This window comes from Bos taurus, chromosome 8, assembly GCF_002263795.3.
Source record: "Bos taurus isolate L1 Dominette 01449 registration number 42190680 breed Hereford chromosome 8, ARS-UCD2.0, whole genome shotgun sequence".
Classification (NCBI taxonomy): Eukaryota; Metazoa; Chordata; class Mammalia; order Artiodactyla; family Bovidae; genus Bos; species Bos taurus.
This window is the reverse complement of record NC_037335.1, coordinates 62,426,700-62,440,603: the sequence shown is the minus strand read 5'-3', so window position 1 is coordinate 62,440,603 and position 13,904 is coordinate 62,426,700. Positions and strand designations below refer to the sequence as shown.

The window sequence follows — 13,904 nt, the reverse complement described above, 5'->3', positions numbered from 1 at the left end:
TCAGGTGAGACTGAAGTGGGGATGCGTGGGACAAGGTTGCCATCCTGCCACACGGCACAGGGTGTCTGCTCTGTGATCAAAGTAGGGGGAGATCAAGGAAGACTTCCTGGAAGAGGTGCCATCTGAGCGGGGGATTGAAGTGAGTGTGGGAGACTCCAGGCTCAGCAAGGAGCACACAAAAGGAAGAGGGGTGGAGAAGTGCGATGTAGTTTGTGCACGGGGACTAGCGACCAGTGGTGGCTGAGAGCTCTTGTGGCAGGTGGGCTTTTGGCCACACCCCTAAGTGTCATCAGAAGAGGTTGGAATTATGCTATAAGAAGTGGGCCTGAATCTCAGTCTGCTGTTGTTGGCTGGGTTATAACGGGGCTTGAGGAAGAAGTCAAAAAGCTACTGTTCAATCCCAAAGGTATTCACTTTCCATCTTAAACAAAAGAGGGTGGTTTTCTTTTTTAACTCAAAATGATTTTTTTTTCTTCAAGTTTTAGGGTGAAATGAATCCTATCTTTAAAAAATTGCCTTCCCCTCTGCCCTAGAGATGCATGATGCAAAAAAATTAATGAGTGAGCAAATCAGTTGACAGTGAACAGTCTCCCTCTAATGAATTTCCTCATCCCCAGCCTTCACCAGAGCCTCTTGAACATTAAACAGTCTCCCTCTAATGAATTTCCACATCCCCAGCCTTCACCAGAGCCTCTTGAACATTAAATCAGAGAATCATTATTATATGATATTTTAATTAATTAAGGGAAATGAAAGTGCCATGGCGTCTGCAGCTGAATACTGAATTCAGAACTGAATACACTTGCCCACTCTTACCTCAAGTCAACACCTCTCTCCTGGGGCGTGAATGTTTCTACAGTCAGGACTGCCTCTGAGTTCAGCCTTGACTGTGCCTGTGTGTCCTTTCATTGTGGCTGCCTCTTCCTTAACCTAATCTCCCCCATGATATTAGGGAATGGTTGGATGTCGGGGGAAAGAGTAAAAATCATTAGTATCAATACTAGGGAGTGGGGTGGGGGTGGGGAACAGAGGCCTCTCTCATTTCCCTTGGTAAATCCACCCACCACACACATCTGCAGAGGACCATCTGGGACCCAGGCCCTGCTTGGTGCTGAGGGATCTACTGTTGCTCACACCCCCAGAGTCACAGCCCTGGCTCAGAGAGGGCTTCTGAAGAGAAGAGAGGGCTCCTGTCTCTTGCTTGTGAAGGTGCCCCACTCATTCCTCAGGAAGAACGGGCATTAGCTTTGAAGTTGAAAGACCCAGAACCAAGGTCAAACCCTGCCATGGTCTGTGGGTCTCGGGCACTTCCCTCTACTCTAGGAGTCTTCATCTCCTCATCAGCTCAGGGAGGTCAGCATCACTGCCCTGTGCTGCTGCCCTGAAAGTCCCATGTGGGAACGGATGGGCACCGTCCACTCTGTAGGGGCTACTGAGGGCTGTGTGCCTGGTGGCAAGGATGCAGGGAGAGAGGTCAGACATGCTGGAGGTCTATGGGAGACATGATGGGACAGAAAATCAGACCCATTTCATTATATACACACTAACAAACAGCTACCACAAAGCAAGACTAAAGGTATGATGGGTGCTATGAGTTCAAAGAGGCCAGAGATGGCTTGATTGAGATGGTCAGAGAAAGCATCCTGGAGGAGGAGGGTACCTCCAGGATGGTCCCCCAGCAGGTGGGTCCCCAGCAGGGCTCCGAGACAACGGGCTGACTTTGGGAGAGGGAGGAAGGAGAAACAGCATAAGCAAGGTTGGAAGGTAGGCGTGAACAGCGCCAAAGAGGATTAAACTCTAAAAGCATCTTTATAAGAAACACTCTATTCACTGTGCACGCCTGCACGGATGTGCTCTGTGTGGTGTGCCAGAGTGAGCTGTCCTCTGTCTGAAACCTGAGGACAACATGAAGTGTTCCCATAATTAAGTAGCCTTCAAATTAATTAACAAAGTAGCCACCAGAGGTCAGTCTCACACCCATAATACAACCAACCCAAACTGAAGTTCTTAAATGGCCTGGAATCTGTCTGGGTGATGGAGCAGCAGCCCCGATGGCTCCAGCAAAGAAGCTGGGTGTTTGGGATTGTTGGCATGGCTGTGGGCTCTACAGACTTTGGCGTTTCATTAGATGTACTCTTGGTGTGCCTCCCTTGCCCCTATCTCCTGGACCCAATGCTAACGTGTGTGTTACTCAGAAGGGGGGTTGCCCACACCAACAAGCAATTCTCAGACACCAGCAGGGAGTAGAATTCAACTCAGTTCTGACACTATCTACCCAGAGATGGGGACAGATCCCTTTCAAAGGTCAGGGCCACTGGCTGTCTCCCCACCCTACACACCCCGAACTTCAGATGCCAGTCACAAGTCCAGGTTGTCACCTGTACTTCTGACGGACAAGCTTGGACTGGAGATTCCCATGAACCCCTCTATCCTTGGGTTCAATTAATTTGCTAGAGCATGGACTTCAGGAATCATTTTACTTACTAGAGCTCCAGTTTATTTATAAGAGAATGTAACTCAGGAAGTCAGCCAGACAAGATGCACAGGGACAAGGCATGGAGCTCCCACGTTCTCTCCAAGCTCCCCTCTCTCCCTGGAGTCTCCACATGTTCACCCAGGCTCCCTGAAGTCAGTCCTTTGGGGTTTTATGGAGGCTTGGGACAGACATGATTGATTAAATCATTGGCCATCGGCAATTGATTCAACCTCCAGCCCTTCTCCCCTCCTGAGAGGTCAGAGGGGTGGGACTGAAAGCTCCAGACCTCTGATTGCAAGGTTGGTTCTCCTGGTAATCAGCCCTCATGCTTACGGCCCAGGAGTCACTTCATTAACATAACAAAAGATGCCAGCAATCCCACTCCTGGGCATATACCCTGAAGTGAAGTGAACTTGCTCAGTCGTGTCCAACTCTTTGCGACCCCATGGACTGTAGCCTGCCAGGCTCCTCTGTCCATGGGATTCTCCAGGCAAGAATACCCTGCTGCTGCTGCTAAGTCACTTCAGTCGTGTCCAACTCTGTGCGACGCCATAGACAGCAGCCCACCAGGCTCCCCTGTCCCTGGGATTTTCCAGGCAAGAACACTGAAGTGGGTTGCCATTTCCTTCTCCAAGGCATGAAAGTGAAAAGTGAAAGTGAAGTCGCTCAGCCGTGTCCGATTCTTATCGACCCCATGGACTGCAGCCCACCAGGCTCCTCCGTCCATGGGATTTTCCAGGCAAGAGCGGTGGAGTGGGGTGCCATTGCTTTCTCCAGAATACCCTGAGAGAACCATAATTCAAAAAGACACAGGCACCTCAAAGTTCATAGCAGCACTATTTACAATAGTCAGGACACGGAAGCAACCTAAATGTCCATCGACAGATGAATGGATCTTGATGTGGTACACATACACAATGGAATATTATTCAGTCATAAAAAGGTAAGAAACTGGGTCATTTGTAGAGATATGGATGGACCTAGAGGCTGTCATACAGAGTGAAGTAAGTTAGAATAAAACAAATATTGTATATTCACACATATATGTGGAATCTAGAAAAATGGTACAGATGAACCTATTTGCAGGGCAGCAATAGAGATGCAGACATAGAGAATGAACCCGTGGACACGGGCGGAGGAAGGTGGGATGAACTGGGAAAGGGGAATTGACGTACGAGCCCTGCCAGTTGTAAAACAGATAGCTGGGGGAATCTACGGTATAGTGTAGGAAGCTCAGCTGAGGGGAAGATGGTGGGTGGGAGGCCCAAGAGGAAGGGTGTACTGTATACTTCATTGTACAGCAGAAACTAACACAACACTGTAAAGCAACTATACCCCAATAAGGTTTTTATTTTTAATTACAAAGTAAAGACAACTTTATCACTCTGGTCACACAGGTAAATTCCAAAGGTTTTAGGAGCTGTGCCAGAAATGGATGAAGACTGAACATATACTTATTATTACAATTGACAGTATCACAACTCCCTCCTGGCTCATAGCATAGGCACATGGGAAATGATTCCAAATGAGTTGCATACAAAATTTCTCAGCTTCCCTTTCCTTATCTGACAAAAGGGGTAACCCTACTGCCTACTTGATAGGATTATTGTGATACTTCAAAAGCACGTAGGCACAGTGATCGACAAGGCACTTGTTTTACGTTTTTTGAGTGGGTGGATGTCCTGGAACTGCAGTGTTTGTGACCAAGTGAAGTCATGCAGGCAGTGTCTACATTTGGCAGTGATGCCTGGTTCAACCTCCCTGCTCACACCTGTCTGCATTCAGAGCAATTGTGATGAGTGCTGAGAGTCTGCAGAGGCTGTGCTGATTGGGAATCTGACCTACGTGACTCCTCACTCTCAGAATTTCAGGGTGAAGTGAGGGGCTACGGTCCATAGGGTAGTGAAGAGTCAGACACGACTGAAGTGACTTAGCACACACACGAGGGACCTAGAAGATTATCCTTTCCCAGTCCCACTCTGCACTGGGATGCCCTCTACCAAACTCCTCTTTGGCTTATAAGTATTGAGAAGCAAGTGAGGGATGGATCTTTTAACTTATTGAGATGTTGCACACTGATGATTAGAGGCCCCACCAACGCAGCCACCCAAACACTCACAAGCAACTTTCACTATTGTGCAAAGTGTCAACAGCCTCCAAGAGAAATAGGTAAAAGGTGCACTTCAGGGGGCAGTAAGAGTCACTCCAGCCTTAGTCAAATGGAAAAAGGGGACCCTAGGAAGCAGAGATGAGGGGACAAAACGGACACTGAATCCGTAGGAAGCAGTTTCAGGCCAACTCCAAGGTAAGATACTGAACAAAATCATCTTGATGCCTAGGTGAGACATGGGGTATTAAAGAGATGATGAAGGTGCGTTCACAAGGCTTCAGTGGACCTAAAAGTACAGTGAGCCATGGGCAGCAAGGTCTAGAAAGATGGAAGACAAGCAGAGAGGGGATCAGCATTGTTTCTGTATCATGCTCTAGCTGACTTTGACTCACTCCCATCAGTTGGGCAATGGAGTTGTGAGACTAACAACAAACATACTGAACTCTCAGGTCTGAAATTCCTCAAACCCCAGCATGTCAGGATGGCCTTGATGTTGAGTTTGGCTTGAGGGCTGGTGTGTTTTGGTGAGAGTTGGAGGGACAATGCCAGTGGAAGCTTTAAAATGAGACTTCGAATAGACTGGCTCTAGGCAGAAGCCAGCACTTTTATCTGTAGGTCTTAAAGTTGCACTTTGTCACCCAGGTGAGAGAAAACAAAACTAGAAATATTATGCAGGGGATTATAGACTATTGGGGTCCCTTCCATCCCTAAGACTCTGTAAAATGTTCATCAGCAAGAGACTATTGATACAAAATTGATTTGCAAGCAGAATGTGTGAGCTTGTTTTAATTTTTAACTAATGAATTCACTCCTTTAAAGTATATAATTCAGTTTCTTTTTAGTATATTCACAAAGTTGTGCAACCATCACTAATTCCATAAATTTCAAACTTTCCCCAAAGATATCCTATAGCCATTAACAGTTATCTCCATTCCCTCCCCACCCCGACTCCTGGCCCTGGCAACCACTAATATACTTTCTGTCTTATGGACTTGCTTATTCTGGATATTTCCTATAAGTGGAATCATACAACATGTGGTCTTATACGTCTGATTTCTTTCACTTAGAATAATGGTTTCAGGGTTCATCGATATTGTAGCATGTGTCAGTACTTCCTTTCTTTTTAAGGCTGAACAGTTTAAGAGACATTCCATGGAAACATTATGTTTATCCACTCATTAGTTGATTGACATTAGGGCTGTCTGAGATTATTTTAAAGGAATGATTATATATATGCATTTTCTGTCCACACTCTTTCAAATTAAGGAAAATCAGTAGCAAAACAAAGTAATGCAAGCAAGTAAACCAGCCAGCAACTGGTACTTAGAAGAAAAGCGTCCTTGATTTTTAGGGTATGTCGCTGGAGAATGGGACCAAGATTATGGGGTTGAGTTTAAAACTCCTGATGACTTCCAATCCCCTGGAAGAGTCTACCCACTACGACATCAATTAATTCACTGGGAAGTCCTTGGGCCAGCGGGAAGAACTAAGAGCCATGGTCTGGATCAGGGATTTTTTATCTGTCTTTCAGAGACTCCTAAGGTTTCATAGAAGTAACACAGGCCCACCTAGGGCGCTGGGGTGCAGGTGGATAAGACTCAGAGTCCAGCCCCATCCAGCTTTAACTACAGTAGCTTTCATTTTAATTGCTTTCTTTGTTGTGGTTGCCCCTAAGAGTTCATCTGGCACAAATAAAGGGAAATGGCTAAACAAGTGTTTGGCAACCACTGGTAGGTAGCTGTGGTGGCATCCTTGGCCTAGAGCTGGGTCTCCCTGGTAGCTGTTCTTATGAGTTCTTCTGAGGAACCTTGATGGTGACCGTCTTCACCTCTGTGTAGGCCTTAAGCCCATCTTCCCCCAGCTCCCTCCCATTGCCGGGTTCCTTAAACCCTCCTAATGGCGTGTGGCAGGTGACAACGTTGTAGGTGTTTACCCACACTGTTCCAGTTTGGAGTGCCTGTGTGAAATACATGGCTTTGTCCAGATCCTGGGTGAACACAGCAGCAGCCAAGCCATACCTGGTGTTGTCGGCCCTCTCAATCACCTCCTCGATCTTCTTGAACTTAAAGAGTGGCTGCACGGGCCCGAAGATCTCCTCCCTAGCGATCCTCATGTCATCTTGCACACCACCAAAGACGGTGGGCTTGATGAAGAAACATTGTTGTCTGAAATGCTCCCCACCGCAGAGAAGTTTTGCCCCCTCCTTCTGGCCAAGCTGGATATAGCCCAGGATTCGTTCAAACCGTTCCCTGTCCACCTGGGGCCCCTGTTGGGTGTCCAGATCAAATGGGTTCCCGACTCTCCTCTGCTTAGCTTTCTCCACCGTTCTCTCCAGAAACTCATCATAGATGGATTCTTCAATGAAGGTCCAGGAACCCGGACAGCAGCACTGGCCCATGTTGAAGAACAGTGCCTCTTGGCGCTGCTCCACGGCATGGTCCATGTCGGCATCAGCCAACACGATGCTCAGGCTCTTCCCGCCCAGCTCCAGGGTGACTCTCTTGAGGCTGGAATTGCCGGCGGCCTTCTGGATCAGGTGGCCCACCTTGGTGGAGCCGGTGAAGGCCACTTTGCCAATATCCATGTGATGGGCAATGGCTGCTCCTGCTGTTGGGCCATAGCCTGTGACGATGTTCACCAGCCCGGGGGGAAGGCCCACCTCCTTGATGAGGGAGGCCAAGTACAGGGCAGAAAAGGGTGTCTGCTCTGCCACCTTCGTGACCACAGTGTTGCCCATGGCAAGTGCCAGGGCGAGCTTCCAGCTCTGCATGACCAAGGGGAAGTTCCATGGGATTATCTGGCAACACACACCAACAGGCTCATGCCGGGTGAAGCAGAAATGCTCACCATCCATGGGGATGGTCTTGCCGTGCCACTTGTCAGCCCAGCCAGCAAAGTACCGGTACACTTTGATGACCTCATCCAGGTCCAAGACATAAGACTCTTGGAAAGGCTTCCCGTTGTCCAGGCTCTCCAGTGAGGCCAAGTAGACACAATCCCTTTCCACTAGGTCAGCCAGGTGGTTCAGCAGCCAGCCTCGCTTCAAGGCATCCATCCAGCGCCATGGAGACCCCAGTCGGAAGGCTGCACGGGCTGCCTTCGCTGCCAGATCCACGTCAGCCCAGTCCCCTTCAGCCACGTGGCCGATGACCTCTCCCGTGGCAGGACTGACTGTTGGGAAAGTCTTCTTGCTGACGGCATCATGCCACTTGTTGCTGATGAACAGCTGGTTGTCGGGGATGTCTGGGTTAGGGATGGGGCTGGGAAGGGCTGCTGCTGAGAAGTACTGGGTGGCGGAGTGGTGCAGGGCAAACAGCCGGGGCAAAGGAAGCGCAGCATGCTGAGTACTCTAGAGAGGGACAGGAGCCAGGGTGAACAGGCAGAATGAATAAGGGGCCCCCAAAGGCCCACCAGCTAAGATGTTCCAAGATTCTAGCATAACAGGGTGCCCCCTCTGAAAACATGGATCCAAAGGGCTACAAAAGCCTTGAAGAACACTTTGGTCCAAGTCTGTTGTGTCCCATCTAGCCTCTGGCTCACTCCTTCACCTCTTCTGGGTCTTGGCTCAAATGTTACCCTCTTAGTAAGGCCTTCCCCGTGCTCTGCTGTGCTTAGTCACTCAGCTGTGTCTGACTTCTTGTGACCCATGGACTGTAGTCTGCCAGGCTCCTCTGTCCATGGGGATTCTCCAGGCAAGAATACTAGAGTGTATTGCCATGCCCTCCTCCAGGGGATCTTCCCAACCCAGGAATCGAACCCAGGTCTCCCCCATTGCAGGCAGATTCTTTACCGTCTGAGCCATTAGGGAAGCCCAGGAATACTGGAGTGGGTAGACTATCCCTTCTCCAGGGGATCTTCCCGACCCAGGAATCAAACCAGGATTTCTTGCATCGCAGGCAGATTCTTTACCAGCTAAGCTATATAGGGAAGCCCAAGGCCTTCCCTAACCACCCTTTATAAAATTGCCGCCTTCCTCAGCCCCAGGACTGTCTCTCCCCCATACTGTGCTCTATTTTCACCCATCTGACATACCAAACAGTATATGTATATGCTTACATGTTTATTGTCTGCCTCTCCCCAGTAAAATGTCAGCTCGATGAGGGCAGGGATTTTTTTTTCCTGTTTCATTCATTGCTATGTTGTTGATGCCTCGAATTATGCTGGCTACAGAGCAGCTGCTCAGTAGGTAGTTATTAAATGATAGACCAAGGAAACATCAAAATATCCACTGAGGCTGTTTAATTTACCTAGTGAAGTGAAAGTGAAGTCGCTCAGGTGTGTCCAACTCTTTGGGACCCCATGGACAGTGGAGCCTACCAGGCTCCGCCGTCCATGGGATTTTCCAGGCAAGAATACTGGAGTGGGCTGCCATTTCCTTCTCCAGGGGATCTTCCTAACCCAGGGATTGAACCCGGGTCTCCTGCATTGCAGACAGACGCTTTACCATCTGAGCCACCAGGGAAGCCCCTTAATTGACCTAAGGGTAGAGTAAAAACCAGACAGACTCAGAGCCAGAGCCGTTCTCTGAGAGAGGGCTTGCTTCACTTTACTTCTGTGCCTGTTTCCTCACAATATGAAATGCCTCATGGGGCTACACTGAACGGCGTTGTGCGTATAAAAAGCCTGGCACAACCACCTAGGTCATCAGAGCTTGGCACCCTCAGAAACCAGCCCAGCTCAGCCCTTCAGGCACTGCTTCAGCTTTCCCAGGAGTGCAGTGAGTCCGGCAGCTGGAAAGAAGGCTCTGTTTACTTTGGCCTACAACTCTGAAAACAGTGTAGACTTTATTAAAATGATACCTATAAATTTTAAGGGCTTCCCAGGAGGCTCTAGAGGTAAAGAACCCTCCTGCCAATACAGGAGACATAAGAGACTAGGGTTCGATCCCTGGGTCCGGAAGATTCCCCTGGAGGAGAACATGGCAACCAATTCCAGTAATGTTGCTGGGAGAATCCCATGGATAGAGGAGCTTGGCAGGCTACAGTCCATAGGGTCGAAAAGAACTGGACACGACAGAAGCAACCTAACACACATACACACACACAACATTTAAGTCTATAAAATTTATTCAATGAAATTTAAATAGTATATAAATTTCCTAGATTCGCTGAAGCAGTTACTCTCCAGCTGGGACATCAATCCCCCCACTTTTGCTGGCTCACTTAAGCCTCACTTCACCAGCTCCCAAAATGAATTGCACCTGCCCTACCCCAGCACCCCCCACTCTCTGCCACTGGGGAGGGAGATGAGGAAAGAACTCATCCAGGAAAACAAAGCTCCAAACAGATCCCTGTGAAAGTCGCTCAGTCGTGTCTGACTCTTTACAACCCCATGGACTATACAGACCATGGAATTCTCCAGGTCAGAATACTGGACTGGGTAGCCATTCCCTTCTCCAGGGGATCTTCCCAACCCAGGGATTGAACCCAGGTGTCCCGCATTGCTGGCGGATTCTTTACAAGCTGAGCCAGATCCCTGGCCCCACACAAACTAATGCTGCCCAGGAAGCCATCCCTTGGAAAGACACTGAGCCAGCAGACCGTCAGGGGTGGATGCAGGTTCACTCAGGACTCTGCCCCGTGCTGGGACAGAAGCATCCTTGGGTCCAGCAGGCCTGTGTCTATAGAGGGAGGAGTCCCAGGGGAGGTCAAGATAAAGGGAATGGGAGGTCACCAGTCCTTGGGGTGGGGGCAGAGGGGCTAAACAGGAGGGAGGGGTGTTCACAGACTAAGGCTGGCATGTCGGCTTTCCTGTCCAGCCAAGGCTGCTACTACTCTAGAGGCCCATGTGGGGTGTGCACTGGTGCCGCCACCTCCGTACGGAAAGAGGACAGCTCACAGCACACCAAGCTTTACAGTTTGCTGGCCCATCTTCTCAACAGTCAACTCCCCAAGTGGCCAACAGCCCTGAAGGGATTTGGGCATTTGATAACCTCCGTTCTGGAAGAACGTTAGGGATCAGAGGTTCTGGGATTCACTGGAGACACAGGGCAAGTAAGAACAGGAGTCTCAGCTTGGATCCCACAGCCCTAGTTTTGTGTTTCCTCCCTACTATGGACAGTTTCTCACAGTTGCCTGTATTAGTGACCCCTGCCAAGGACCGGACCTTTTGGGTCATCCAGGACCAGGTGGCTCCCACTTTACCCCTTATGTGGGGAGGGTGTGTGTGTCCTGGCCACTCGATAAAGTCAGGGGCTCTCTGCTGGAGTAGGCCGGGTGGACAGACGCGATGAGGTCCAGCTACCCGGAAGGTTTCGAGGGTGTGAGTCTCCAGGCCAGATGAAGCGCCAACCAGGAACCCGGGTGCGGGAGGAGCGGTGGGAAACGTGAAGAGGTTCCTACAGTGCACGCTGGGGGCAGAAAGGCCGGCCCCGTACATGGGGAAGCCGAGACCCGAAGAGGAAGATTCCACTCTGCAGGGATGGGAGCTGCGGCCTTCCCCGGGGGCCTGGGGGCGGGGAGGGTGCCAGTTACCTGTGGCAGACTGGGGCTCGCGCTCGCGTGCCTGTTCGGACTCTCCCAGGTCTAGCCAGGCCTCCTCCGGGGTGCTCGTCGCAAGCCCCGCCTCCGCGCGGTCCTCAGCCAATGAGGCTCCGCCTACGCCTGGGGAGCCGCCGACCTCGCGCCTCGCGGCCAATGCTCCTCCCTTCGGGCGCCAGCGGGCAGGGCCTTCTGGGACTGGGAGCGGGAGGTCGGGTAGCGCTGTACCTTCCGCGAGTCCCAGCGTCACCCCTCCACGCCTACCCCTAGCTCCGGTTGTATCCCACACCACGCAAGCTGTCTCCTCTCGAGTCAAGACGCTGAGTGGGCCGTACTTCCCAGGTCACAGGAAAGTGGGAGACTGGACTCCGATTGTATTTTTCCTTTCTCCCTCGCACACGATGCGCCTTGTTAGGTTGCCATCATTTGAACCGCTCCTTAACCTCTTCTGTCTCTCCCAGCTCTCTCATTTTTTTCCCTTGACTTCGTTTGTCTTCCACTCTCATTTCTCTTTCTCCCAGTTGATTTTATATTTGAATTTTTAAAAGCTTCATTTTTCTTACGGACATAAAGAAGATATGCACAATGTAGAAAGCTTGGAAAACGCAGAAAGGTACACAAGAAGAAAACATACTACCTTCAATCCTTCACTCAAAATTTGCCACTCACCTTGCTGATATTTTTCCCCCTGCATTTTTCAAAAATTCTTTTAAAAACAGTGCCCAATATGAATTATATGATGACCTCTATTTAGCTACCTTTTAAAAAAAATTGTTTTAAAAAATGAACTTTTCCTCATGTCACTAATTAAGGCAAGAATACTGGAGTGGGTTGCCATTCCTTCTCCAGGGGATCTTCCTGACCCAGGGATCAAACCTGCATCTTCTGTGTCTCCTGCATTGCAGACATTCTTTACCACTAAGCCACCAAGGGAAAATTAATTAAAAACAACATCATCCTCTCCAGTGTAGTGTAGATTTCCACAGCAGGGTGGATTGTTGATGGACATTTAAATTTTGTCTCCATCTTGTTGTTGCTGTAAAGGATGCCATGCATGTTAAGTCACTTCAGTTGTTTTCAACTCTTTGCGACCCCATGGACTGTAGACCACCAGGCTCCTTTGTACATGGGATTCTCCAGGCAAAGATACTGTAGTGGATTGCCATGCCCTCCTCCAGGGGATTTTCTGGACTGGGGGATCAAACCTGCGTTTCCTGTGGCTCCTGCATTGCAGGTGAATTCTTTACCTTTGAGTCACTGGGGAAGCCCCATAAAGGATGCTAAATCCTGAACTTGTGCCTGTCAATCACTTCATCTCCACTACACCCTCTTGCTTGTTGGAGAGGGTGGAAAGCTAGGAGGTTGTTTAGTAGCTGGTAGGCCATATCCATCTCATTCTGGCAGTCAGTCCTGAAGGTCAAGTACTCCCTGATTCTCCCTCCCTCCAGCCAGTTCAGCAATTTTTGCCAGCACCCAATATCTGTATTAAATCTCAATCTCTCCACATATTGAGAGTCTTCACATTTCCTGTTTGAACCTAATTCACGTAAGTCTTCCCTTAAGCTACATCTCTGTGAAATCTCTTTTTACCATGTCATCCTTAGGATGTTCACAGTCCTTGCTGCAAAATTTGGTTCTTCACTAAAAGCATTATATCTTGTGTCTTGCCACATCTGTGTTCATGTTTTTCCAACAACCATGTGGCCCCTTGCAAAAACCCTTCTGCCTCCCCTTATAGGTTTGGCCAGCCTAGCACCCCTTGGGTACTTGACATGGCACTCACTCCATGGTGGATTGACTCAAGGATTATTTGGTCAGTTATTAACAGGCTTCATTGATAGAGGCAGTGAATCCATGACAAAGCAAGTATCAGTCTTCATGTGGTCAGACTGCTTGGAAAGCTGTGGTGTAGCAAAGAAGAAGTGGCCCCCTGGGGAGAGGTTGAAGGCTGTGTCCTGTGAGAAGCAGCTGAAGGAACTGGGAGTGTCCACCCCCTAAAGCTCAAGGAACAGGACTGCACCCTCCAAATCTCCAAAGGGCAAAAGCAGACATAGTCTGAGGGGTCCTAGAAGATGGAGCCAGACCTGTGAGGGTAAGTTACCTGGGGCAGAGGAAGAACCTCATGACAAATCAGAGCTGGCCAAGGTTGGGTGGGAGGGGCTGCCTTGAAAGGTAGTGAGCCCCTCATCACTGGAGAAGGAAAAAACAGTAATAAAACTGCTTGGCAAAATTCTGTAGAGGAGAATACCAAATAAGGACTGAACTAGACAGGTGGTTCCCAAACTTAGTTGTGCATCAGAATTGCCTGGGGACCATAATAAAAAAATAACAACAGAAAACTTTATAATCTCCCTGGGTTTACCTTTAAGAGATTCTAAATTATTCGATGTTGGCTGCAACCCAGGAATTTTTTAAGTTTCCCATATGCTTCTGATGCACAACTATATTTAGGAAGCATCAGCCTAAGTGGTCTTTGGGATTCTATGACTCCATCATGGATGGTTTTCATAAAGAGACTTATTGAGGGAACGTTTTATCTGCATCTAGATTCCATTCAGCAGGTCCACCCCTGACATTTCATAAGCTGTGGCTTGCATTGGAAGTCACCAAAGTAGTCAGTCCTGCTGAAAGGCATTTGTAAAAACATGCAAAAATTAAAAAAACAAAAAAATTTCCACAATGCTTGACATTTATGATATGGAGAGAAGGATGAATGTGCAATAACTCAGGGTAAAATGCACAGAGAACTTTTGCAGAAGGAATATTTTAGATTCAGCTTTTTAATTAACAAAAAAATCCAGGCCTCTTAGATGAATATTGAGCCTGGAGCTCCTGTAAG

The 13,904-nt window shown here is 48.9% G+C and overlaps 1 protein-coding gene across 1 annotated transcript; it reads right to left on the bottom strand.

Moving 5' to 3' along the window:
* Positions 1 to 3,632: 3,632 nt before the first annotated feature.
* Positions 3,633 to 9,068, bottom strand: ALDH1B1 (aldehyde dehydrogenase 1 family member B1). Its single transcript, XM_015472548.3, is given in 2 exon segments — positions 3,633 to 7,910; positions 7,913 to 9,068. Coding segments are annotated over 2 exon segments (1,551 nt in total). The 5' UTR covers positions 7,926 to 9,068; the 3' UTR covers positions 3,633 to 6,372.
* Positions 9,069 to 13,904: the final 4,836 nt, after the last annotated feature.